The 23628-nt window shown below is 47.3% G+C and overlaps 1 protein-coding gene across 4 annotated transcripts in view; it reads left to right on the top strand.

Moving 5' to 3' along the window:
• Positions 1 to 23628, top strand: part of TMEM131L (transmembrane 131 like) — a 182111-nt gene that overhangs the window by 98585 nt on the left and 59898 nt on the right. For all 4 annotated transcript variants that reach the window (XM_075543674.1, XM_075543676.1, XM_075543675.1 and 1 more), the window contains exons 5-9: positions 2107 to 2230; positions 3863 to 3979; positions 5442 to 5552; positions 22752 to 22829; positions 23046 to 23199. In XM_075543674.1, the coding sequence (XP_075399789.1) occupies positions 2107 to 2230; positions 3863 to 3979; positions 5442 to 5552; positions 22752 to 22829; positions 23046 to 23199 (584 nt within the window). The remainder of the gene's footprint in view (positions 1 to 2106; positions 2231 to 3862; positions 3980 to 5441; positions 5553 to 22751; positions 22830 to 23045; positions 23200 to 23628) is intronic.

Genomic DNA, 23628 nt, shown 5'->3' with positions numbered 1-23628 from the left:
AGTTCTGACGCACAGTCACCCTATAGCACAGGCTAGAACTGTCCCGGTGAGTTTCTGAGACGGTGACTTTTTTCAGGAGTAGAAAACCTCATCTTTTTCCTGTGGAGTGGCTGATAGTTTCGAACTGCTGACGTTGGAGTTAGTAGCCCAACACATAATCCACAATGCCACCATGCTTACGGTAGTACAAAATAAAACATTTTACTACTTTTAAACGATTAAGATTTTAGTCACAGATACTGCCGACCAGGCTGATAAACACATGTGGAGTTAATTGAAGGGTGGAGGGATAAATGGCTCCGTGAGCCTCACTTTTCTAGTTCTTGGGTCTCTTGCTTTCTGATGGTCAGACCAGGATGCAGCTGCCTTAGCAGTTCCCTGCTTCAGCTTACAAGGCTCACTTCCTGCAAGACATCCCCAAGGAGAAGCCACATGGACCTACCCAGATGCAGCCCTGGGGAGACCCCTGCCAGCGCTGAGATGCTTACACATTCACTAACTTGGCTTTCCTCCTGCAGTCGGCATCATTGCATCTGTTTTGTGAGATGGAGGAGGACTTTGTGGATTGGTGTTGCACATATAGGTTAATGTTGGACTTGTGGGTTTGGGCAGCACTGGGTAGGGATGGTTTCTTGATGTGCACTTAACCTTTATATAAACCTCTCTCTTATACATGAGTTTTTGTGGATTTGTTTCTCTAAAGTACCTAGACTAACACAGATGCTGTGTGCTTTATTTGTAACTGGCTCTAAAGCTTGCTCTTCTAATGCACACTGGACATATTAAAGCGTCATAATGATTTATGATTACAAGTAGGAGGGAGAAATGGAAAAGCCCGATAACTCAGTGGCGGTAATCGAGGACCTTGGCAATCTCATTGTATGTGAAAGCATGCATTTCATTTTTTTTTCACAAAGAGCATTGCTATCATTATAGAAATCAGAATAAAATGAGAGGAATATTGGCATGGCTTAATACGGGTTTTTGTGGTTGCTTTGCTGGATTTAGACTGTAGTTTGATTTCTGGGCCATATTAGCGAGTTGTGCATTTTGGGTTCCTGCCAATGAGGCTACTAAAACTGTGGAAATGACTTGAGTGACAATTTTGCTGACTCTGCTTATTACAACATAACTGGAGAGGGTTTGGCATTGAGCAGGGGGACTCAGTAAGAAACGAACAGAGGAGAAAGGCCAGGTAGGTGGTGGGCTAGAGCCTACCCAGCTCCCTTCTTCCTGCAGCCCCTTGGCTGGAGCGGACATTGTAGATGCAGAAAGAACAGAAAAGTCCCCCTCAGTTAGTGCGTTTGCTGTACAGCAGGGCTCTTTCTGCAAGGTAAGTAGAGAGCGTGGGAAGCATGTGTGCACATGCCTGCTTTTTGGAGGTAAGAAGCCAAGGAACTTTCTCATAGTTTCCTGAAACTCCCAATAACCACTGCTAGAGGTCTGCAGGGTTTGCCTTTCTCTCAGAAGAGTTGTATAAGCAGCCATTAAAATGTCCCTCCTTTAAGATGTAACAAAGTGGGATCTCTGAATTGAAAGGTCGTCTCAAAGACAGTGCAGCTGTGAGGTGCCACGGGGTTAGTTCGTACGCCTAGCAGCCAGTTGCAACTTAGCAAACCCCATGGGTCCCACGGGCCCTGTGCTGGCTCACAGGTGGTGGCAGGCCATTGTCAAAGTTATAAAACGCACACACACACGCACACTCTAGAGATTCAGTATTCTGAAAGCAAATTTGGGGTTTTGTGAATACCATTTCTTATCTAAAAATCACACTTCACTTGACTTAAAGTCTACAATCAGTAAAATGCCTGTTTCCCACGACATGGTCTTCTGTTTTGTTTTTTTAAAAGCATGTAGAATTCTTTTAATAAACAAGTGAGATGCTACTGTGGCCTGGTCTAAGGCTTGTAAAATGTCTATTTCTAAAAAAAAATTATTGTGCATTAAGTACTTAACAAGATTTGTTAATTACCTCTTTTAAATTTGTAATGAATTTCAACAGCTTCAGTGTTGTGTGTATGTGTATATGTATGTGTGTGTGTGAGAGAGAGAGAGAGGGGGATGGCTGTACAATGCGTCACCTCTTCTCTTTGTTTCCTGTCCTAGGTTCCTGGGACAGCCAGCAGCAGAGATCCTCCATGTTCACAACCCTAGCCGGGAGAGCGAGGTCGTGGTGAATTCTGTGTTCACAGCTGCTAGCCATTTTCATGTGCCTCCTGTCCATTGCAGGGTGAGTGCTGATGGGCGTGTGGAAGCCATGCGGGGGCCGGCTTCCAGACCTTACTGATTTCCTTGGCTCGGGGCTTTTGCTTTTTGCTCCTTTGCCTCTCCCTTTTTATGCTACCCAAACTCCTTTCCTCTACATGTTTATGTTAGCAGTTATTTTCACAGTTGTTCACGTGCATAGTTTCCGTGGCTCTTGATCAGTAGCATTTTTTTAAAGAGCCTAAACTAGGTAGTAATGTCTGTGTGTGTTTGGGTCAAGAAACTGTAGCGTAATTATCTGGGAATGTGACAGATGCTGAAGCACTGAGTGGCACACACAGGCACACACTTGTGATCTGTACAGCTTGCAGCTCACCAAGAAATGTATGGGCCCTCCTCTCGAAGCACAGGGAGTACTGGCACTGCCAGCAAGTCATTTCTGACGCATTGCTAGCCCACAGGATCGTACAAAACTGCTCCAGAGGGTTTCTGAGATTGTGCATATTTACTGGAGCAGGATCCCTCTCTCACCTGTGGTGCAATGGCTGGTGGGTTTGAACCAGGGGCCTTACAGTATTTAACAGACTGTACCACCAGGGCTCCTAATAGTGGGCTTACAAGATCTCCTTAAAGCCAATTTAGATCTCTGTAACACAATTCAAAACCCTGCTTTTTTCTTGTAGACTTACTTATTTGTTATTTCCTTTACTTACACTGACTTTACATTATATACATGGTGGGGAAATTTTTAAAAGTTCATGAAAAATTGATGAAGGAAAAGATAATAGTACTTGCCCACAAAACTTGTTGAAGCCTCTAGTCCAACCAAACCAAACCCATTGCCATTGAGTTGATTCTCACTTATAAAGGCCCGGTAGGACAAAATAGCACCGCCCCTTCGGGTTTCCAAGACTGTAACCTAAATGCTAGTGTGTAATGATTACACGTTGGGCTGCTAACTGCAAGGTCAGCAGTTTGAAACCACCAGCTGCTCTAGGGGGGAAAGGCGACACTTTGTACTTTGGAAAGAGTTACAGTTTGGGGAACCCACAAGGGCAGTTCCACCCAGTCCTCCAGGTCACTGTGAATCTACATCTACTCGATGGCAGTGAGTTTGGGCTTTGGTTTAATCTGCACCGGAGGGGCGGGGTTCCAACCACTGACCTTTTGGTTAGCAAGTAATTGCTTTAACCCCTGCACTGCCAGGGCTCAAAGATTGCAATCTTTTCCCTCCCTCCCCCCTCTTTCTTTGTACACGTGAACACACACATGCACACACACACACACACATTTTCTGTGTATGGCAAATATTGCTCTTGGTTTTTATTCAGGATTAAAGTTTGCACGTGGGTTGTTCTCAGTGCTATGTCAGGCTGTCGGACATGGGAGTCAGGAAGAAACGAGGAAAAGAAAGACGCGAGACACATTGATCCAACTGAAGTGAAAAGACTTGGCCACCGTCTTGTTCTTTGAAAAATCCCTAGGTTGTTGGAGAGTGGTCAGTTTGGGGATCCTTAAAGACTCATGATACTTGGAAAATTAAAGATCGCAAGGATGCAACATCTGCTACAGTTATCACCAGAAGAAACTCTGAAAAACAGTTTATCAGAAGGAGTTGCATTCCAAATAGTTACCTGGTACCTGTTTTCCTCCCCAGGTAATTCCAGCAATGGGGGAAACTTCCTTCAGAATTATTTTCTTACCTACTGAAGAAGGAAGCGTCGCAAGTTCTTTATTTATTAATACCTCTTCACATGGAATCCTTTCCTATCACGTAAGGCTTTCATCTTCTCACGTTATTTGGTATTAATAGAGAGGGCTTGGTACTTTGAAAAAGAATTTTGGAAGTGTTCGTCTCATTTCTCCTGCTTTATGTCAGTAACATGCAAGGCTCTTGGGGACAATCCCTGGAGAAGGACATCGTGTTTGGTAAAGTAGAGGGGCAGCGAAAGAGGGGAAGGCCCTGAAGGAGGTGGATTGACATAGCGCTGTCACAGTGAGCTCAGGCACAGGGACCATGGCGGGGATGGCAGTGCTTCACTCGGTTGTGTACCTATACACCTAACAGCAACAACAGCACGGACAGTGAACCCAGCAGTCACCTTTCCACTTGCACACCGCTTTCAGTAGAGGACAGAGCTGTCAACCCTCACCAGGAACCGCTGCACGGCTATTTGAGCAAAACAAAGACCTCTACCATGCTACTCGCTTTGCTAGTATAAAATGCTAACGACGTTCAACACTCAGGGCTGTCACTCATGTTCAATTTAGGCACAACCTCTAGCAATCTGCTTCCGCCCCTCTCAGCCCTGGACAGTTCCAATCAGGAAGCATCGATTGCGTATCAAGACTTGAGCACAAGGAATCATATTTCTTTTTTAATCGTTTTATGAGGGGCTCATACAACTCTTATCACAATTCATACATACATCAGTTGTTTAAAGCACATTTGTACATTCATTGCCCTCATCATTCTTGAAACATTTGCTCTCCACCTAAGCCCCTGGCATCAGCTCCTAATTTTTCCCCTCCTTCCCTGGTCCCCCTCCCTCATGAACCCTTGATAATTTATAAACTATTATTTTGTCATATCTTACCTTGTCCGACATCTCCCTTCACTCCCTTTTCTGTTGTGTGTCCCCCAGGGAGTAGGTCACATGTAGATCCTTGTAATCGGTTCCCCCTTTCCAACCCACCTTCCCTCCACCCTCCTGGTATTGCCACTCCCACCACTGGTCCTGAAGAGATCATCCGCCTTGGATTCCCTGTGTTTCCAGTTCCTATCTGTACCAGTGTACATCCTCAGGTCCAGCCGGATTTGTAAGGTAGAATTAGGATCATGATACTGGTGTGGGAGAAAGGAGTCATTTGTTCACAAAAATTAGGGACCTTGACCAGGAAGTGTCACCTGTGAGGTTTTAGCAGTATAAATCAAGTAATGTATGTGCCATGATTAATCCTTGTTGTGTTGGCTCTGCTTGATTTGTGTTAAACTGGAGGTCCACCATCAGAAAAGCTACCATGTGTCACAAGATGCGCTGCAGACAAATACTTTTCAGGTGGAATACAGCCGTAGTCCTGTTTTGCCTACAGCAAAGATCTCAATCATAGTTGGAATGTCAGAATCTTGAAGGCCATGCAGTGACCACAGACATCCTTGGGCAAACTACTTCAGTGTCATGGTGAATGCGTTCCAAAGCTCTAACAGAAGAGTAATTTCCCCCTTCTCTCTGCAGGTATCTGGAATCGGGGCTCGCAGAATCTCTGCTGAAGAGTCTGCAAAACCTCAGCCCAATGCTTACTTCCTGCTCCCTCAGGTCCAGAGCGTTCAGCTTTCACAGACAAAGGTCTTTAAAAATTTTTTAAAAATAAATTATACTAATTGGGGCTCTTATAATAACATATACATCATTTGTATCAAGCACATTTGTACATATGCTGCCATCATCATTTTCAAAATATTTCCTTTCTACTGACTCCTTCGTATCAGCTACCCCACCTCCTCGTGACCCTTGTTAAATTATATGTGGGGTACCAGCCTCCAAAGTCGAATGGGTCCAAGGGGTGATTGTGTAATTGAGGGGTAAAATTAAAGAGACTTTAGACAAGATAAAGCATGGGAATACTCACCTCCTGGACGGCCACAATCTCAGCTGCTAGATCCAAGCAGAGAGAGAGAGAGAGAATATATTTCCAACCGAAGCTTATATATACTCAGGGAACATGAAAGTGGGGGTGTGTGGGGTGGAGGAAGCATTAAAGAGCTAAAGGAAAGTTGTATATTTCATCGGTGCTACACTGCATCCTGACCCTTCCGTAAGGGGATGTCCAGTTGCCTACAGATGGGCTTTGGGTCCCCACTCCAAACTCCCCCTCATTCACAATGATATGATTTTTTGTTCTGATGATGCCTGATACCTGATCCCTTCGGCAGCTTGTGATCACACAGGCTCGTGTGCTTCTTCCATGTGGGCTTTGTTGCTTCTGAGCTAGATGGCCGCTTGTTTACCTTCAAGTCTTTAAGACCCCAGACGCTCTATCTTTGGATAGCCAGGCACCATCACCTTTCTTCACCACATTGGCTTATGCACCCACCAAAATCCCTGCTTTATAGAAGTATTTTATAGCTATATTATATCTAAAGTAGTTTCGGAATCCATGTAGTTATTTTTAAGGACTGCAATCCAGCATCGTAAGAAAGTTTCTTTTTCATATCCATGTTTGAATTTGAGAACAGTAGCAATGCATATAAAAAGGTTTTCAACAAGGTACTGATGTGGTCTGCCTTGCGTTGAGAAGAGGTTGGACAGAGCTCAAAACCAAAACCCAAACTCACTGCCATCACATTGATTCCAACTCATTGGGATCCTGTAGGACAGAGTCTAGAGAACTCCGCGGGTTTCTGAGACTGGAACGCTACAGGAGTCGAAAGCCCTGTCTTCTTCCCGAGGCGCAGTTGGTGGATTTTCACAGCTGACCTTTCAGACCTCAGACCAGTACATGAGCACTATGCCACCAGGGCTCCTGGACCACGCTAGATGAGATTAATGTGCAGATGCAGACAGCATGGGTGTCAGCCTGTGAAGGCTTTTAGTTTTATCTCAGGGCCACCCTGGGGAAAAGAGGGCATTACTGAGAGGGTTCAGGGCTCTCAGGTGAGAGAGTGGGAGCTATCAGTGCTACGTGCTGGATTAAGTCCTTCTCCATCCAGTCAGCCCCGACACTTGGTGATTCTGTAAGAGAGTGGAGCTGCCTCAGAGAGTTCTCACAGCAGCGCTCTTTACCAAAGCTGATTGCCACATCTGTGGCTCACAGAGGACTGGTGGGCTGCAGCCACCAAATTAGATAATGGCTGAAACTTAACCGCTGCATCTCCAGGGTTCCTACGATGCTGCACAGAGACATGTGTTCAGATACTGGGGCTTAGGGCTCTTAGCCACCAGGTCAGCAGCTCAGAGCCCCCTCAGTCCCTCTGTGGGAGAAAGATAAGGTATTCTGCTCCGCAGTAACAGCCCCAGGAAACCCACAGGGACAGCTCTAGCCTGCTCTATAGGGTAAGTATGGGTCAGGATTGACTTGATGGCAGTGAATTAATGTAAGAACATGTGGAAGAGGGGGGAGAGGAAACTGACCCTGCAGACTTCATAGAGTAGGGGGCATCTTGCCCATTGCCCACTCTCCCTGGCAGGTACTGCCTCCCTCAGGTGGCCCGCTGCCCCTCCTTGTGCCCAGGCCATCATCCTCTCTCCCGTGATTGCTCTAGTTTTTGTTCACTTGGCTCTTTTCAACCCTTTCCCTTCAATGCAAGTGGGGTCACATCAGCCCCTTCTTCAAACCTTTCAGAGCAGCACTTGGCTACATTCCGCTCCAGGTGGCCTCGCGTGGTCTGGCTGCTTCTCTGCAGTCTCTTGCTCCCTGCGTGCAGTTACTGTGCGTGCTTCCCTCCTGTCTAGGCTGTGAGTCTGCAGCCTTCCACCTTCCCTTACCGCTCCCCACACCGATCCCTGCTCCCCCTGCCCTTTCTAACCTAGCTCTGCAGGGAACTGCCTATTGCCCACATCTAGTGTAGGGCACTTCGTAGACAGAGTGTGTCTCCCTTCGAATCCTTATCCTCATGACGTAATAACCCGCCCTCATAAAGCCACTTAACCACTCTGTCCTCCATTTCTGGGGGAAAAAAGAGGTGCGTCTGATGGGACTCCTTGCCAGACTCCCAGCACCTCACTCAACTTTTGGTTCAGAGGTAGCCGGGAGCGTTTGGTGTGGCTTCCTGCTGGGGTCAAACTATGGTGTGACTCAGCTATCCGTTCTAGTGCTTCCCCTCCTCCCAGGCTGGTCTGCTGTCCTCTGCACTGCCTCCTGCCATCTCTCAGCTTCCTGCTTCTTCCTTTCTTTTTTTCCCTTTCCATCATATTTGCTCGTGTTCTAAAGAATTCACTCAGTTAAATTGCCCAACTCTGGCTTTTAGTGTATTCCCAGAGGTGACAGCCATGTAAGAAGCTCCAGAGGAGGCATCCTCTTTAGAGGCAGGTCCTCCATGTAGAGGTGGAGACCAGCAGCTGCCCAGGACTGGTAGCTGGGCTGCTGATGGATGGGACGTCACTGGGGAAATGACAGTCAGTCAGCACTGATGGCTTGTGCTTTTGATGTTCTATCTCAGAAGGACCTTTTGCCTGTCTTGAACCTAAGATTTCATCCTTTGGTTTCTCTGAGTATAATAGTTTGAGCTCTTGGTTTTGGGATCTATGACCTGTTATGACTTAATTTTTGGGTGTGGTGTGGGGTAGAGGTCTAAATTCATGTTGAGATCCAGCTGTCCCAGCACTATTTACTGAAGACTGTTCTTTCCCCACTGAGAGTTCCTGCCACCCCTGTCAGTGCTCTCAACTGCAACTCCATCCCTCGCTATTCGTCCTGTGGTTTTCACTTAGATGAGCGCATACGGGTTTCTTTAGGTAAGTCAATCTGTTAGCCCAACCCTGTTGGGCAGAGCTCTTCTCTAAACCAGTGAATGAGTCAACCAGAAGCTCTTCAGCATTGTGTTTCTCAATATTTCTGCCAATGATAGAGTAGTGAGCATAACACGAGATTTCTACTGATGGTATAGTACAGAGTACATTTCTGAGTTCGTAGAGAAAGCTTATTTATTTTTGCAGACCTCTTGTTATCAAAAATAATCATTTGAAAGCCAAAATGTAAAAACCCCTCTCTTAAAAGGCAGTTACTGTTGATTCCACTTTTACTGTGATTCAGGAAGAGAAACGTCTGCAGTCAAGCTCACGTACATGTATGTGCTGTGTATGTATTTCATGGGGTAATAAAGCTGCCAGCTCTCCTTTCTCAGAAAGTCTCTAATACCGAATCCATCTCACACTTTCCATTCTGAGTCACCTGTCACTGGAGCTCCTGTCTGTGGTCGGTGACTGTCCTTTGGGCTGGGCAGTGGGCTCATTCGGTCAGCTTTCCTCAAACCAGGGCAGAAGGTGTGCAGTAGCGGTCAGTGTGACGGGCTCTTCCTGTGGGTCGAGCTGAGAGGATGGATACCTGGCTGAACATGAAGCTCGTTGCTTAGCGACTTCTCACCTTGCTGCTCAGAAGTAAATGCCATTGCCTTTGCTTCAACCTGCCTCCATTGTGCCACACGAAAAGCCTTTTATTGAGGAATCAGAGTTGAGTTGAGAGAAGAAATGAAATGGCCCTCCATGTGGCAGGCGATTTATGGAAATGGTGGGGGGGGCTGAGATGGTATTTCTGAGTCTTTCGGGAGTATTTTTGGTAAAAAGTTAGGGTTGCAAAGTTTTCAAGTCAGTAAAAAACAGACTGCCGGAGTGTTTGCGTCTACTTTGTCTTCTGTGCCTACACAGAGTTGAATTTTAATATAATGCGTTGGATGTGGTTTTGAAAGGGTGAAATCAAATACACCCTAACGTAGAGTTAGGGTGAAAAGACGAGTGTGGAGAAGAATATTCGTCACGAGAGCCACAAGTTGTGTGGAGGGCGTCGGCCTCTTCGGGGCTGCTGGATGAGCCGATCAGAGAAAGCAAAAGCGGCAGCCTCCCGTGCGAGCCGCTCACGTGCTGTGAATGTGGAGATGTGCTGGGCACAGGCAATGGGTAGTAGTGCGTTACAGACACCGTCAGGTGGCATTTTAAAGGCGGCCGTGCCTATCCGTTTCAAAACTTGAAAGAGCGAAAGGGGACTTGTCAGAGCGATCTCAGAAGACATCAGCAGGCATCAGCTGCTGTAGCTCAACAAGATTTCACCAGGAAGAATCAAGTTGGCAGTGATCCTCAAAGAGATGCGTGCTTTTGTGCACTGTTGGGATGTATGTGTATATATGACTGTGAAACCCTTCACGATGTTCCCAATTAAATCGTGCACGTCAGAAAGACATCCTGGTCCTGCTATAGCAGGGTGATGGAGAATGGGATTCTAGCGCTGTGCCTGGTATCTGAATGCCCAGAGTGAGCACTGTTGACACTGATTGAGCTCCCCACTGGAATGTTGAGCCCAAGGACAGGTAACTTTGTTGGGCTTGTTACTGGGCACTTTGTAGGTGCTTACTTAATATGTCTTGCCTTGTGTGAGTGAACGTTAACACTGTTCTACACCCAGGGATAAACAGGGTAATTCTTACCCAGTAAGATAATAAATGACAAAACCATCCATACTCCTAAGTGGGCATTTCAATATATAATGGCATTGGATACATATGCCATTGACTTCTCTCCTTTGCTCCACATGAAGAGAAATGAAAGTTTAGGAATGGTTAGTAATATAAGGTGGCATTTCCAGAAGTCATGGGACTGTTCTATGTGTGTGAATTGAAATGTTACGGAAAAGCAGGAACTCAGTGGTAAAAAGATTTTAAAATATTTTTTAAAGATATTTGTCCTAACAAGTTAGCGTGTGTTGGGCGCAGGGCCATACCTGACCTCTCTCGCTACAAAATGCAGGGTCAGGTCTGCTGCCACCTTCCATCATCACTTGCCATCTCCTGTACCTCCTTTGACTCTCCTTCCCTGTTGGGTTCGGTAATTTGTTGCAACTCAACACACAGAATTCAGATTCTGATGGCTTTCTAGGGACCGTCAAGATCAGGGAGGGACACAATGACTGGTCCACAGGAAGGATATAATCAGTGATGCAGTAGCGTCTCGTCACAGCTGGCAGGCACGTGTGGATCCGTGGCTCCTGCCTCTGTGGACCAGGAAGCCAGCCCACTGATCCACCCCACAGTCTCATAGTCTTGGCCCTGCTTCTCGGTTCTGCTTCATGGCCTCTTCTCCGTGGCTTCTGGTTCAGACGGGTTCCTTTGCTCTGGCCCATGGTCTCTGAGCTGCAGCCTCTGGTGCCTCTGGTCTCGCTCTCCACCATTTCAGAAAGACATCTGGACCCCGATCCACTAGTGGCTTTTCCTGTGGTCCTAGAATTTCCATGTGTTCCCCAGATGGCTCTTGGTGGTTTTTGTCTTTCAGCAGACCCCCCACTTTGTTTCCTAACAAAGTGGTGGCTTGTTTCATACCCCCTACTAAGGTGGAGACTTAATGCCACCTTATCCTGTTTATTAGCACAGCAGAGAGCTCCCTGAAAAATGGGACTGTAGCCACCAGCAGAGTCTAAAGGGGTCATGGGTTGAAGAAGGACCATATTAATAGACTATATCTCAGTTAGGATTTTAACATCGGTCATGCAACGGGACTAGGGCTATACCCGGACATTCTCAAACCCTCAAGAGCTGTCTCGTGCATATGAACATTTAATATCGATAGAAAGAAGTTTGCCTCATGCACTTGACACTGTGCAGTGAACACGGAGACTGAAGGAGAGGAGAACTGAGCGTTTATCTACATGACGGCATTGACAAAGAAGAGGGATTCCACAGTGGTGTTTTCTACCAGGGGCTTCCAAAATCTGTTTCAGAGGATGTGCAGCCAGAGTGCTTCTCAGAAGCGGAGCTTTGTGTCAGTTCGTTTAGACATGTTACCGGGGGACCAGTCCCCGGAGCAGGACGTCACGCTTGGTTAAATAGAGCGTTAGCGAAAAACAGGAAGGCCCTGAAAGAGATGGACTGGCATTTGTTCAAAAATAGCAATGCTTGTGAGGATGGTGCACAACTGGGGCGTACTTCTTTCTGTTGTCTGTGGGGTGGTTAAGATGTGGAACCAATTTAACAGCACCCACAGCAACAACAAGTGCAGGCTGAGTGTTGACTGAGAGTAGAGGCGCTCTTGCTGGGGAAGACCAACTGTCGCATCTCCTCCTGTGCTTGGCCAGCTTCTAATTCTCCTTCCAGGCCCAGCCCCTCTCACATCACCTCCTCTAGAACCTCTCTGGACTCCCAGGAAGCCTGTACTTTAGGCCCCAAACCTCTTGGGGGGCCATACCCTACTTCCCACCCCTGTGTCTCCTGCTGTCTCTCCCCCACTCCACTGGAGACTCTCTAGGAACAGGACATTGCATTTTCACTTTTATAATCTCAACAGCTTGCTCAGGGTTTACTGCACTGACAGCCCCACACTTTTTCATAGAAGGTGAGTCCATGGGAATGGGAGTTGAGATCCCCAGAGAGTAGTGTTAGCAGTTAGTGGTAACAGAACCTCCCACACCGACCAGTGTGACCTTCAGCAGATTTACTACCAGGACAGGTGGTGGTGTTCTTATTTTAGAAACGGTGAATGGACTCAGAGTTTGGGTTACTTGATGACGTGGAAAGTGGGTCCAGGATTGGCAGGACTAGGTTAGCATGCTTTCATCTCCCCCTCGCTTCCACGTATAGTAAATGTCATGATTATTTTTGTATCTGTCGATTGAGGATCCAGGACCATTTAAATGCAAACCGACGATCTTTAGAACTGTCTTATGATGCCACAGAAGTAGAAAGGGCTTGAAGATCTAAGGTAGCACGTGGTATGTGCTTGTGTATCAGCAGAGCTACATGTAAGTAACAGAAAGGTCTGGCGTTCTAAGTTGTAGTCTTGATGATGACTGTAGACATCCCTGACAAGGGAAGGAGCAAATCTAAACCAGACTGGACTCCTTGATTACAGCTGTAAAATATATGGCAGCATATCATGTAACTGTATGTAAACGTAGCTAACAAGAAAACAAAGTTTACTTTTCAGTGCTGTCTGTAATGCTTCATTGAAAACAGACCCTTGAGATTTGAGGAGTCTTTCTGTGACTTACTGGAACAAAAAAGACAACTTGGAATTGGCATGGTCTCAGGATCTTTCACATATGGTCACTATGACAGTGAGTCTCTGTGAGATTTTAAAGAAGTTAAATAATTACTACTGGAGCCACTGTAAAATAATGTTTAGTGTTAGAAATGTCTTTATGAGGCAACAGGGGAAGTCCCGAGGAGGTTGAGGTTAGAAATAGAACCCAGGACCCACAAAGCTGCCGCTCCGTGAAGGTTGTTTTGTGTGTGTGGTGTCTGTGTGTGGTTTCCCCCTGACCCCTAGTGTCTTACTGGATTGTCCAAAGGAAGCATTCTGTCTTCCGGGGAGTCTGTGATTAAAAGGAATTCCGTTGTAATTCTAAGAAAAACTGGGACAACCAGAGAAGTGAGAATGAGAAAGAAAACCCACGAACACAGTCACATTTAGCAGAAGTCGCTGTGATTAGTATTTCGCATGTTTCCCTGTGCGACTGTGTGTGTGTGTGTGTGTGTGTGTGTGTGTGTGTGTGTATGTGTGTGTGTGACCACCGGATCATCTCCTTGGAGTGTGCCAAGGAGAGATTGTCCGAGTACTTTGTGTGATAGCTAATCTCTTTCCGACCAGGAGTCCCTAACCTTTTGGAATTGGCCTGGGCGCCCTGCCTTTTGGTGTTTTGACCTCAGGGCATGCAGGTAACAGGTGTTGGGCATGGGTCTTGGGAGCCTAGTGCCTGCCAGGCATGGGGGAGGGTGCTTATTGGGCACTTGCCTTCTTACCGGCTGCTCTCTGTCAGTTAAATGTGGAAGGGAAGCTATGAGGGAAGTCTGGGAAGGAGAACGAGGGGCCTTTCCCAGTTACAGTGGGCCCGGGAAGAAAAGGAAAGAAAGGGACAGCTATCTCACAAGTAAGTTGCAGAGGTCTGATCTGGGCTCTGGGATGTCATGCGGAGCACAGGGCAAGGTCCATGGCCTCCAGCATGCCTCTGCCCAGATGCAAAGCCCACATCAGACCCAGTGCCATCATTCTGACTCATTTGGTCTAGGGACAGAACCAAGTGCCCCAGGGCTTAGCAAGACTAATTGCTGTGGAAGCAGACCCTCCTCCTGCTGACCATCATGTGGGCTTGAACCACAGGCCTTTTGGTTAGCCGTGGCGCACACAGCCATTGTACAGGCTCTTCTTGCCCAAGAGTCTATGTAATTAGTTAAATGGAACAAAAGAATATTCTAGGCATGATAGTTGAGAATTTCCACGTGCACAAATGTTCTCACGTTTGTCTGTATGACAAAAGGAGTTTGATTTTTTTTCCCGTGGTCTAAAAACCCCAGGTTGTCAAACTGAAAAGTTAATACTCTGGGAAATATGGGTCATTACTCAGTGTCCAGCTGGGGACATTGAGGAATATCATGCTCTAATCAAGATTTCTTTGCCTAGCACAGTTTTTGACAACAGTGTATGGGAAATATGTGCTTCATATTCGAACAAGTACAAAAGAGGACATTGTAAGAAGCTCAGCTATTTGCTGCTGTGAATCACAGCTCTTTAGTGTATTTCCAACATTCCGTTAGACTAGTCTAGAGGGAATCAGAAGATTTTAAGATGTCCTAAACTACCCACGTCCTAGAGACATAAGGATCAGGAATTAGAGAATTCAAACACCACCTTTACATTGCTAATACGGCACATTTTCTTGTGTTATTAGAAATAACAGAGCCGTGAGTTACTAGCTCCTTGTCCCCTAGGTTGGCCCTGGGTGGTGATTGGTTAGCTGCTCAGCTGCTCTCTTAGTTCCTTACTGCTGCAACAGCACCGCCCCCCCCCCCGCCCCCCCCAGGACTAGCTTACAGAAACACACCTGTACACCCTTCCTGTTGAGGAGGCTAGGAGGCTGAATTCAGGGCGCCAGCTCTAGGGGAGGCTCTCTATCTGCTGATCTCCTTTTTCTTGGTGGTACTGAGTTCCCGCCCCGTGTGCTTTTCTCTCCTTTTATCTCTTACACGGAGATGGATGCTTGAAAATGGACGGACACAGTGGCTGCAACAAGGGGCTGGAACATCAGGACAATTGCGAGGATGGTCAGGACCAGGCAGTGCTTTGTTCAGTTGTGCACAGTGAGGGAGATGGTGTAGGCCTCATCCCAGGGAAGCCCTTCTCCTTCGATGAGGGCGCTGACCAGTGTAAGGGGGTTACACCCTACCCTAATATCCTGCCCTATTAGCATCACAAATGGACCTTAATCCTGCTTCATTAGCACGGACAGGGCAGGCTTTACAGAGGACGATAGATGACATCACTGCAGGTAAAAGCAGAGGAACCATCACATCAGTTTATAACTCCCTCATTTCATGGCCTCATAAGCTGTCAGAGTACATCATTACACAACTGCCCAACTGCTGAGAAGCATGGTCTAGCCAACTTGACACATGTTTGTAGTGGGGAGGGGACACAATTCAATCCATAACTGCTAGTAAACTAAAAGGCTGGCAGTTTGGCTCCACCTAGAGACACCTCAGAAGAAAGACCTTCCTTTTGAAATCAATCACACACACATCCATACCCCACTCAAACTCTCTCTCTCTCAGACTCACTGCCATCAAGTTGATTCTGATTCATAGAAACCCTGTTGACAGGATAGAGCTGTCCCTGTGGGGTTAACTCTTTATGGGAGTAGAAAGCTTTATTATCTTTCTCCCACAGAATGCCTGTTGGTTTTGAACTGCTGACTTGAAAGATCACAGCCATTGCGAGTGCTATCCGACTGTGACACACATGGGGTCGCCCTACCAGCTTTGGAGGCAGTAGGTGTGGTTTTATCACCTCTTTAGACTTTGGAGTCACTCACTGGCAAGGAAGTGTGAGTCTGCGGACAGATCCCCTGCCTTAGCCAATGTGTTGAGATAAGAAAAGAAAAGACTGTCCCTATGGCTTCCTGCTCCCCACTTTCTCAACCCCTGCCTGAGCACCAGATCATGACCTGTTACCGCTAACCAGGCCACTCCTTCTGCTTCAAAGGAGGAGCAGTGTTCCACACCAGACTTGTGCCCCTGGGAAAGCGGGAGCTGGAGCAGTTTCCCTGGACCCTTCAGGGGGTTGATCGATCCGAGGCTGTTCCATGAGTAAGAGGAGTCCCCCCCGCCCCCCGCCACTAGCACAGCCCCACCACCGGCTCCTTGCTGACCCCCCCCCCCCCCACTCCTCCAAAGGGGAGGACACACTCCTGGTGGCCCCTGGAAAGCTCTAAGTAGATGAGAAAGATTCATTTAGAATCTGTTCTGCCCAATTCCTTTCCCCGGCTGGCTGTTTCCCATCCCACATTCTTCTCAGCTGTGATAACCCGCACAGCTTATCAGGGGTTTGGCTGGGGGATCAACCTATCAACGAGCAGACACTTCAGTAAACAGCCTGGCCCTCTAAGGATGCCCCTTCACAGAGATGCATGATAAAGTAAGAAAAAGGTACCCTGGCTCACGTTACTCATGAAAGGAGTTTCTTGGAATCATCATTTCCTTTGACTTTTCCACACACTTCTTGGAGCCGCCTCCAATTCTCTCCATGTTTTTTTAGGTTAGCAGTTCTCAACTTGTGGGTCGAGACCCCTTCACAAGGGTCGCCTAAGACCATCGGAAAACACAAATATTTCACAATATTTAATTACATATTGTTTTGTGGTTAATCAGTATACTTTAAGTATGTTTAATTATGTTCAATTTGTAACAATGAAAATATATCTTGCACACCAGATATTTACATTATGATTCATAACAGTAGCAAAATGACAGTGATGAAGTAGCAAGGAAAATAATGTTATGGTTGGGGGTCACCACAACATGAGGAAGTGTATGAAAGGGTTGCAGCATTAGGAAGGTTGGGAACCACTGTCTTAGGTAAAAAAAAAATCCTATAGGCATGTCTTGTCAGGTGTTAGGACTATTAAATAAGACAGTACAGGTGGAGAGCTTAGAAGTCGTTAGCACCCAGCACCGAGCTAAACAAAGTTTTATAAATCCCATGTTTTGAAACATGCAGGGAGAGATGTACAAGTCAGAGGGGACGTTCCTTGGCGAGATCTTAACGGTCAGCGCTACAGTTCCACATCCTAACACCTTGGCCCTTGTGAGGTAACATTGGAAGATTGCAGTTTTCCTTTTTCTCTCCGATCTGCCATGACCTTGCTTGTTGACTTGGCGCTGGGGGACCTCCTGCAGCCGTGGCCTGGGCTGTCTCACAGATGCGTGCATGTTCCTCGGGCTTTCCAACAAGTTGTGTTCGCTTCTCACGGACCCTCTCCTGAGCCTCACTTGACTGGCAGCAGTCAGGCACACAGTGACAGCTGGGCATCAACCTCATTCCCAACACATTTGGACAGCATGCCCTTATCCCAGTCCCCAAGAATGAATTTTACACTGAATTTATTGCCAAAGAAAGGAAAAGGGGATTGGGAGCAAGTATCAACTTGTAGTTTCACTTTACCTGTTCAGAGTTCAAGACCTTGCGCTGTCACCACCCTGGGCATAAACTCCCCATGTGGAGATTGATTTGGGGGCCTGGGGAGGAGCCACCTGAACATACTGAAATGCTCCCTCCCCAGGAAGTGGCTCCCAGTGGTGAAAGCCCAGCACCGAGGCCTTACTTTCTGATCCTTTCTGCACGCCCTTCCTCTCTTCCGGGAGCTCTTGGTGCTAAGTGGTTTGGAGCCCTTTCAGAGCCTCAGTGACTTCTCTGGGCCGGGCCTCGGACTGGGGCCCTGCTGGCTTGCTTGCTTTGTCTCTTCCTGTGGGCTTGATGAGCCTACTTAGGGGGTGCATGTCTCCCTTTTTGTCCCAACTATCTCAGCTGTAGGAAGCAGATTCTTGGAGGGAAGCTACTATTGACACTTTGGAAGATCATGTCTCTAAGGGTTGAGTGAGGGAGCCCCAGCTCACGGCCTTCCATTTTTGATTGAACCCCACCTGGTTCTCCTTCCATGGGCTTTCTTTCGGCTTGTCTTAACATCCCCTCACCAAGCCGATTGCTGTGGAGTCTATTCAGACTCAGAGCTGTGAGTCATAATGGCCCCATTGAATAGGGTAGAGCTGTTCCCTAGGCTTTCTGGGATTAAATCTTTGTTGAGCAGACTGCTTCATCTTTCTCCTGTGGGGATGCTGATGGGCTCGAACCACTGACCTTACATGGAGCAGTCTAGTGCTTAGCCCCAGCGTTAACCAGGGCTCCCCGTGTTGCTTCTTAGCTGAATCCGAATACTGCAGATTCCTCAAACATATTCTCTCAGAACACAGGCCGGGACCACATCTCTTCTGAATGTGTCCTGGTCTCCCTCAGGAGGCTGGCGAGGCTTTCCCTAACCACTGTTAACTGACTTTTATGAAACTATCTCGGTCTTCAAAGGAGCAGCTCCTCAGTTCCCACTGTGGGTTCCTTAACTGACTTTTGATATGTGCTAGAACAGAATCCTGCCTTTTGGGGTGAGCCGTTTCAGGCGCCTTGCCCATCTCCCTTTAGTAGGGTGTGTCTCCATCTCTCGCCGGCTCTCTAGCTTGGTTCTCAAAGTCTCTTCCTGCTTCATCTCTGACTAGTCGGTCCTGACATGTCAGCCTGTCTCCGAAAGGAAGGCCCCAGCCCCCCTGTGTCCCCAGCCTGCCTTTCCTGTGCCTTGTGTGTGCTCCTCTTGTCTGGTGGGAGACCGATGTGTCCTCCTCTGCCCACCCCTCTGGTTTCCCGAGGACGGGCCGCTGCAGTTCTCTCCTTCAGATGCGCGGTCCTTCTGTCCCTTTGCTGCTCTGACCCAAACGGAGATGTGAACCTAGTAGAATGACCTGGATAGCAACATCCAGGTTGCTTTTTATTGACCAAATCCACTGCCCTTTCGTGAATCTGCTGTTCCGATCTTGGGACTTGCAGCTGTGGCTAAGCACCTCGGTGACTAGTAGACCTGGGCTACTGAGTTGGAGGTCAGCATTTGAGTCTGTGGGTCAGTCACATGCTTATTTGAGCAAAGCTTCTTGTCTTCTCTTTACTTTATTCAGTAATTTCTTAAAGACCTTAAAATAATTTCTTAAAAAGCAGCAGAGCCAGAATCCCCAAGGGGCACCAATGGTTCAGCATTCTACTACTAGCTGAAAGGCTGATGGTTCAATCCACCAAAGGCACCTTGGACAATGGACCTGCCAGTCTTCTTCCCAAAGACCCCTCGCTACTGTGGCTTCCTGCCCATGGCTAAGCCTATGTACGCTTTCAGGAACAGTTAATCTTTGTGGGAGCAAAGAGCCTCTTCGTTCTCCCTCAGAGCATCTGATGAGTTTGAACCCATGACCTTCTGTTTGGCAGCTCTACACCTAACCCACAGAGCCATGGGACTCCTTTTCTATGAAAAGGCTACCACCTTACAACCTTGAAAGCCCCGTGGGGCAATTCTACTCTGCAGGCACGGGCTCACTGAGTCGGAATCCGCTTGAGAGCACCAACAAGACAAGCAGCGGATAGTTTAATGGAAGCCTGTCCATCTAGAGGAGAGCCTCACCTGCCACTCCCTTTCCTCGCTAGCCTGATCCTGGCCACAGCCAGGCCTACTTAGGTCAAAGCTGTGCCTCTATTATCCAAGGTCAAGCCACGGCAACCTACATCATAGAGCAGGAGAATTTGCTGAGCCCTGGGCATTGGTTCAAGGCCAGAGCTTGTCATTTGCTGAAGGCCCAACGTCTCTCAACTGTATAAAAATAGGTGCTTGCCTTGGACAGAGCCACCCTCAGCCAAGGTGAAAATCCCGCATGGCTATCCTGAAACGGCCAGTCACCCACGTGTCAAAGCCAGAGTGTCGCACAGTGCAGGCCACCGTGGCCTCGCCCCTCCACAAGCTTCCATTTCCAGCCTGGTCCATCCCCACGTTACTTCTTGTCCATCTTCCAGACTTATAGCGCATTTCTTGGGGGTGGGCTGGGTGGTGTGCAGTCAGCGAGGCATCTTTCTCTCGCTGGGGTTTGAAGCCATTGTAAACTAAGGACGGAAGGAATCTTGAGTATTGAAGGAACAGGAAATCTGTTTTCTTGGAAACCGAAGGCTTGGGGGAAGACAACCTCTGTGTGGGGAAAATGCTTCCCACGAGCACCTAAGTTATTTTTATGGAATTTTATTAAGTTAGTAGTGCATAAATAAAAAAAGCTAGTGATCTCTTGGAGAGCCTGCTGCGCCAGCTGGTTTGTGTATGCGTCTCCTTTACTGCTCACCCCATCCTTCTGAATTCAGTGGCTTCGTTGCAGAGAAGGGGAGCCTGGGTCTGTGGCTGGGGTTTGATCCTCCTTTCTCTCCTGACTGCAGGGCTTGGGGGCCACAGTGCCCAACTCTTTTCAGGAAAAAAAAACAAACGATATGCATGTGTATCAACCCCCTTTCCTTGAAACAAATAGATGCATTTTGCCCATATCCTAGTTTTTAATGGGTGGGATTTTTAATACAGGTAAACTTCCTTTCAGTAGTGAAATATTTGAGCAATAGATGGTGGAGGTTGAAAAACGATGGCCATTCAGTGTCAGCTAAAACCACCAACCCCACCCCCCCTGCTTTATTAGTAACTCAGCTGTTACATGGGGACACTAAAACGAAGGCCTCGTCTGTGGCCCTGTTCATGTGAAGGAGACTCGGGAAGTCTCGTGTATGCAAGAACATTTGCTCCGAAGAAGGTTTACGGGGGCCACTAGCTAGGATGCTCACGTGGCTTACACAGGTCCTGTGCCCCATCAGTGCACACGTTGGCATGAGGGATTTACTTTCCTAAAGACCTCTAAAATTTAGCACTCAAAGAGGGGGGGGGAAATAGAATCTTAGAAGGTTTTTAAGTAACCTTTCTTTATCTTTTCCGTCGTGTTTCTGTCAGGCGTGGGAACTACCTGGAACACTGTCATGTCAACTCCTTGTTGCTTCATCCCCCCCGCCAGGACTCGGGTCTCCTGTTACAGACGGCGTGTGCCGTTTGGATAGGATGTGGGTGGGTCTGGTTGCTAACTGCCACCTGAAAGCATTGTGAGTGCGCGTGTGTGGCTTTGGGGCCCATGTAGTTGCACACCCCTCACACATACAGAGCGTCCTGCCAGCCCCACCCACCCCTGAACTTAACCATGGTGCTACACTACATAGCAATGGTATGAAAAGATGATGGGATTTCCCATGGGACTCTTTGAAGCTCCTGATACCAGAGGGATGGTGGTGTTTTGATTTTCATGACCGCTACATGATCTCGATGCGGTTTCCTCATGTGCATCTCCACGTTGAGGGACTTTGGCCTTGGTCAGTTCTGTCTTGAAAAAGTACTGACCAAGCTTCTCAAAGGCCCGTTGTTCATTGCCCTTGCCCTGCCAACTAGTCCAGGACCTTCGGTAAGTCCTTTAGCCTCTCCCGGCCACACGGCTTCCCATCTTCTGGCATAGGGTAATGCCACAGCCTTGACCTGGAAGTGGCTAGGGAATAAGTAAGCAACTTAGGAAGTTACTTATCTTGTGTTTATAATATGTATAAAAACACTTTCAAGAGCAGGTGGACCGTTTCAAAAGTAGAAACTAGGGTTCCGTTTCGGTCGGATTTCATTGTCGTTCCGGCTGACAGACACTTGAGTGTACGTATGTCTGCATTTCACCGTGTGCTCGTGCGTGCCTGTTGATGGGCACTTGGGTGGTTTCCATCCTCGGGTCATGGCGGCAGCGAACTCCGGAGCTCAAGCTTCGGGTTGAGTCTCTCAGTTCTTCTGGACACGCATCTAAGAATGGTCTTGTTGGACTCTGCTACAATAAACTCTTTGAAGAACTAGCAAATTACTTTTTGAAATTGCCTTTCATGGATGTTGGGTTTTATTTACAAGCTCAGCTTGTAACTATTTCAACTCCTTAAATATTTCGATGGCGTTTAAAAATTCAATATATTTGGCTTACCCCATCCTACTTTACCTGCCTCAGTTACAGAGTTACCCATGTGACTGAAGGCCTTCTGAACCTGCTCAGCTCCGGCATCCCTTTCATACACTTCTCTCTGTCATAGCGACAGGCCTCCAAGGTATCAACAATTACAGCCGTCTACGTTTTGGACACCTCGAGGTCGTGTCTGACTTGGGTGTTACAGCCTCTAAGTTCATCCTTCTGATGGAAGGCACACATTAGGACAGCTACTTGGCTATTTCTGGGTAAACCTACTTTAAAACAATAGTTTACTGTGTCTAACACGGGACTTTTTCTACTACCATAAAGAGTCTCGGAAACTCACAGAGGCAGGTCTACCCTGTCCTATAGGGTCTCTGTGAGTCGGCATTGACTCGATGGCAGCGAGTTTGTTTTTTTGGTCTGGTGTATAAACAAAGGAGGCCCGGATGCCTAGTGGGTTACATGTTGAGCAGCTGTAAACAGTTCCAGCCCACCAGCTGAAGCTTGTAAGATTTACAGCTTGGAAAGTGTGGGTTTTCCACAGGCTAAGTTCTCTTCTCTCCTGGAGGGTCGTTAGGCGTCAGAATCTTGATGGCAGTGAGCTTGGCTTTGAGGCTTTAAACGACTGACTCAGCAAGTGTACGGAGAGTGAAACCTGCTCTGGTGAAACCGCCCTGGTGCATTTATTCAGTATGCCACAGTGGGAAGGTTCACGTCTTCCAGGGAAGAGGTTATGGTCCCCACTAGCATGTGAGCTTGGTGGTAGCTAAGGTGCTTCTGTTTTGTTCACTGTCGTGTTTCCAGTAAATAGGATCGTGCCCAGCATCTAGCCAGAGACGCAGAAATATTTGTTGAGTTGATAGATGGATGGATGAATGAATGAGAGAATGCAGTTACGGAAGTAATGATGGTTTACTAGTAGCACTAGGACTTTTTGTGTTCGTTTTAAAAATTCTTTTTCTCTTTGTGTTTTTTCTTTTAGGCAGAAACCACTAATACTAGCCTGATGCAGGTACAACTGGAATGCAGTTTACATAATAAAGTATGTCAGCAACTAAAGGTAAAACAAGTTTAATGTTCTCTCTGCTCTTTTGCTGCCTTTTCATGTAGTCGTAGTACGAATGGAGCGTTCTGTTCTCAGAAATACACATGTCTTTCTTGCCTTATGTACCTTTGCTTTTTCTAAAATTAAAGCCACAAAGTTCAGGTGCTTATTTGGGGAGCCGGGGGGTGTTGAGGCAGAGTTTTCCTTGTTTTTTCCTCCTTCCAATCTCAGAGTTGTTACCTGGAGTCGGATGGTGTTTTGCGGCTACAGATGAGCATGATTGTAACCATGGACAGTTCCTCAGAAGCCTTGGAAGAAAACTCACAGGGTTTGTTAGACCATCTCTCTATTGTTTGTGTAGCAACAGATCTGCCTGAGACCTCAGGTAAGAAACACCTGCCATTTCCATGACAATAGATTGCTATTAACTGGCACCATCATTCTATGGCATTTTCTAGTAGGAAATACCATCGCCACGAAGGCAGAGAAGGGTGCTTTGATTATTAAGAGACCATTCTAGTGACTGTTTCTCAATATTCCGCTGCTGCTATTATTTTGGTTGGTTGGAAAGTGCAAACTCCCGGGTTTACTTGGGCTAACTTCCCCCTGTGCTTTTTGGAGCGGGCACACCCATAACCTGGTTGTGCACTGGTTAAGCACTCTGGTAACCAAAAGGTGTCAGGCTCCCCAGTGCCCTGTGGTAGCTCCTTCCCTAAAGCCTAGATCCTAGGAAATCCTCTGGGCATTTCTCTTTTGTCACTTGTCATACCTGGTCACTGTGAGTTGTTTTTGACTCAGTGACCCCTAACAACCC

This window comes from Tenrec ecaudatus, chromosome 3, assembly GCF_050624435.1.
Source record: "Tenrec ecaudatus isolate mTenEca1 chromosome 3, mTenEca1.hap1, whole genome shotgun sequence".
Taxonomy (NCBI): domain Eukaryota; kingdom Metazoa; phylum Chordata; class Mammalia; order Afrosoricida; family Tenrecidae; genus Tenrec; species Tenrec ecaudatus.
This window is presented reverse-complemented; position numbering and strand designations above follow the sequence as displayed.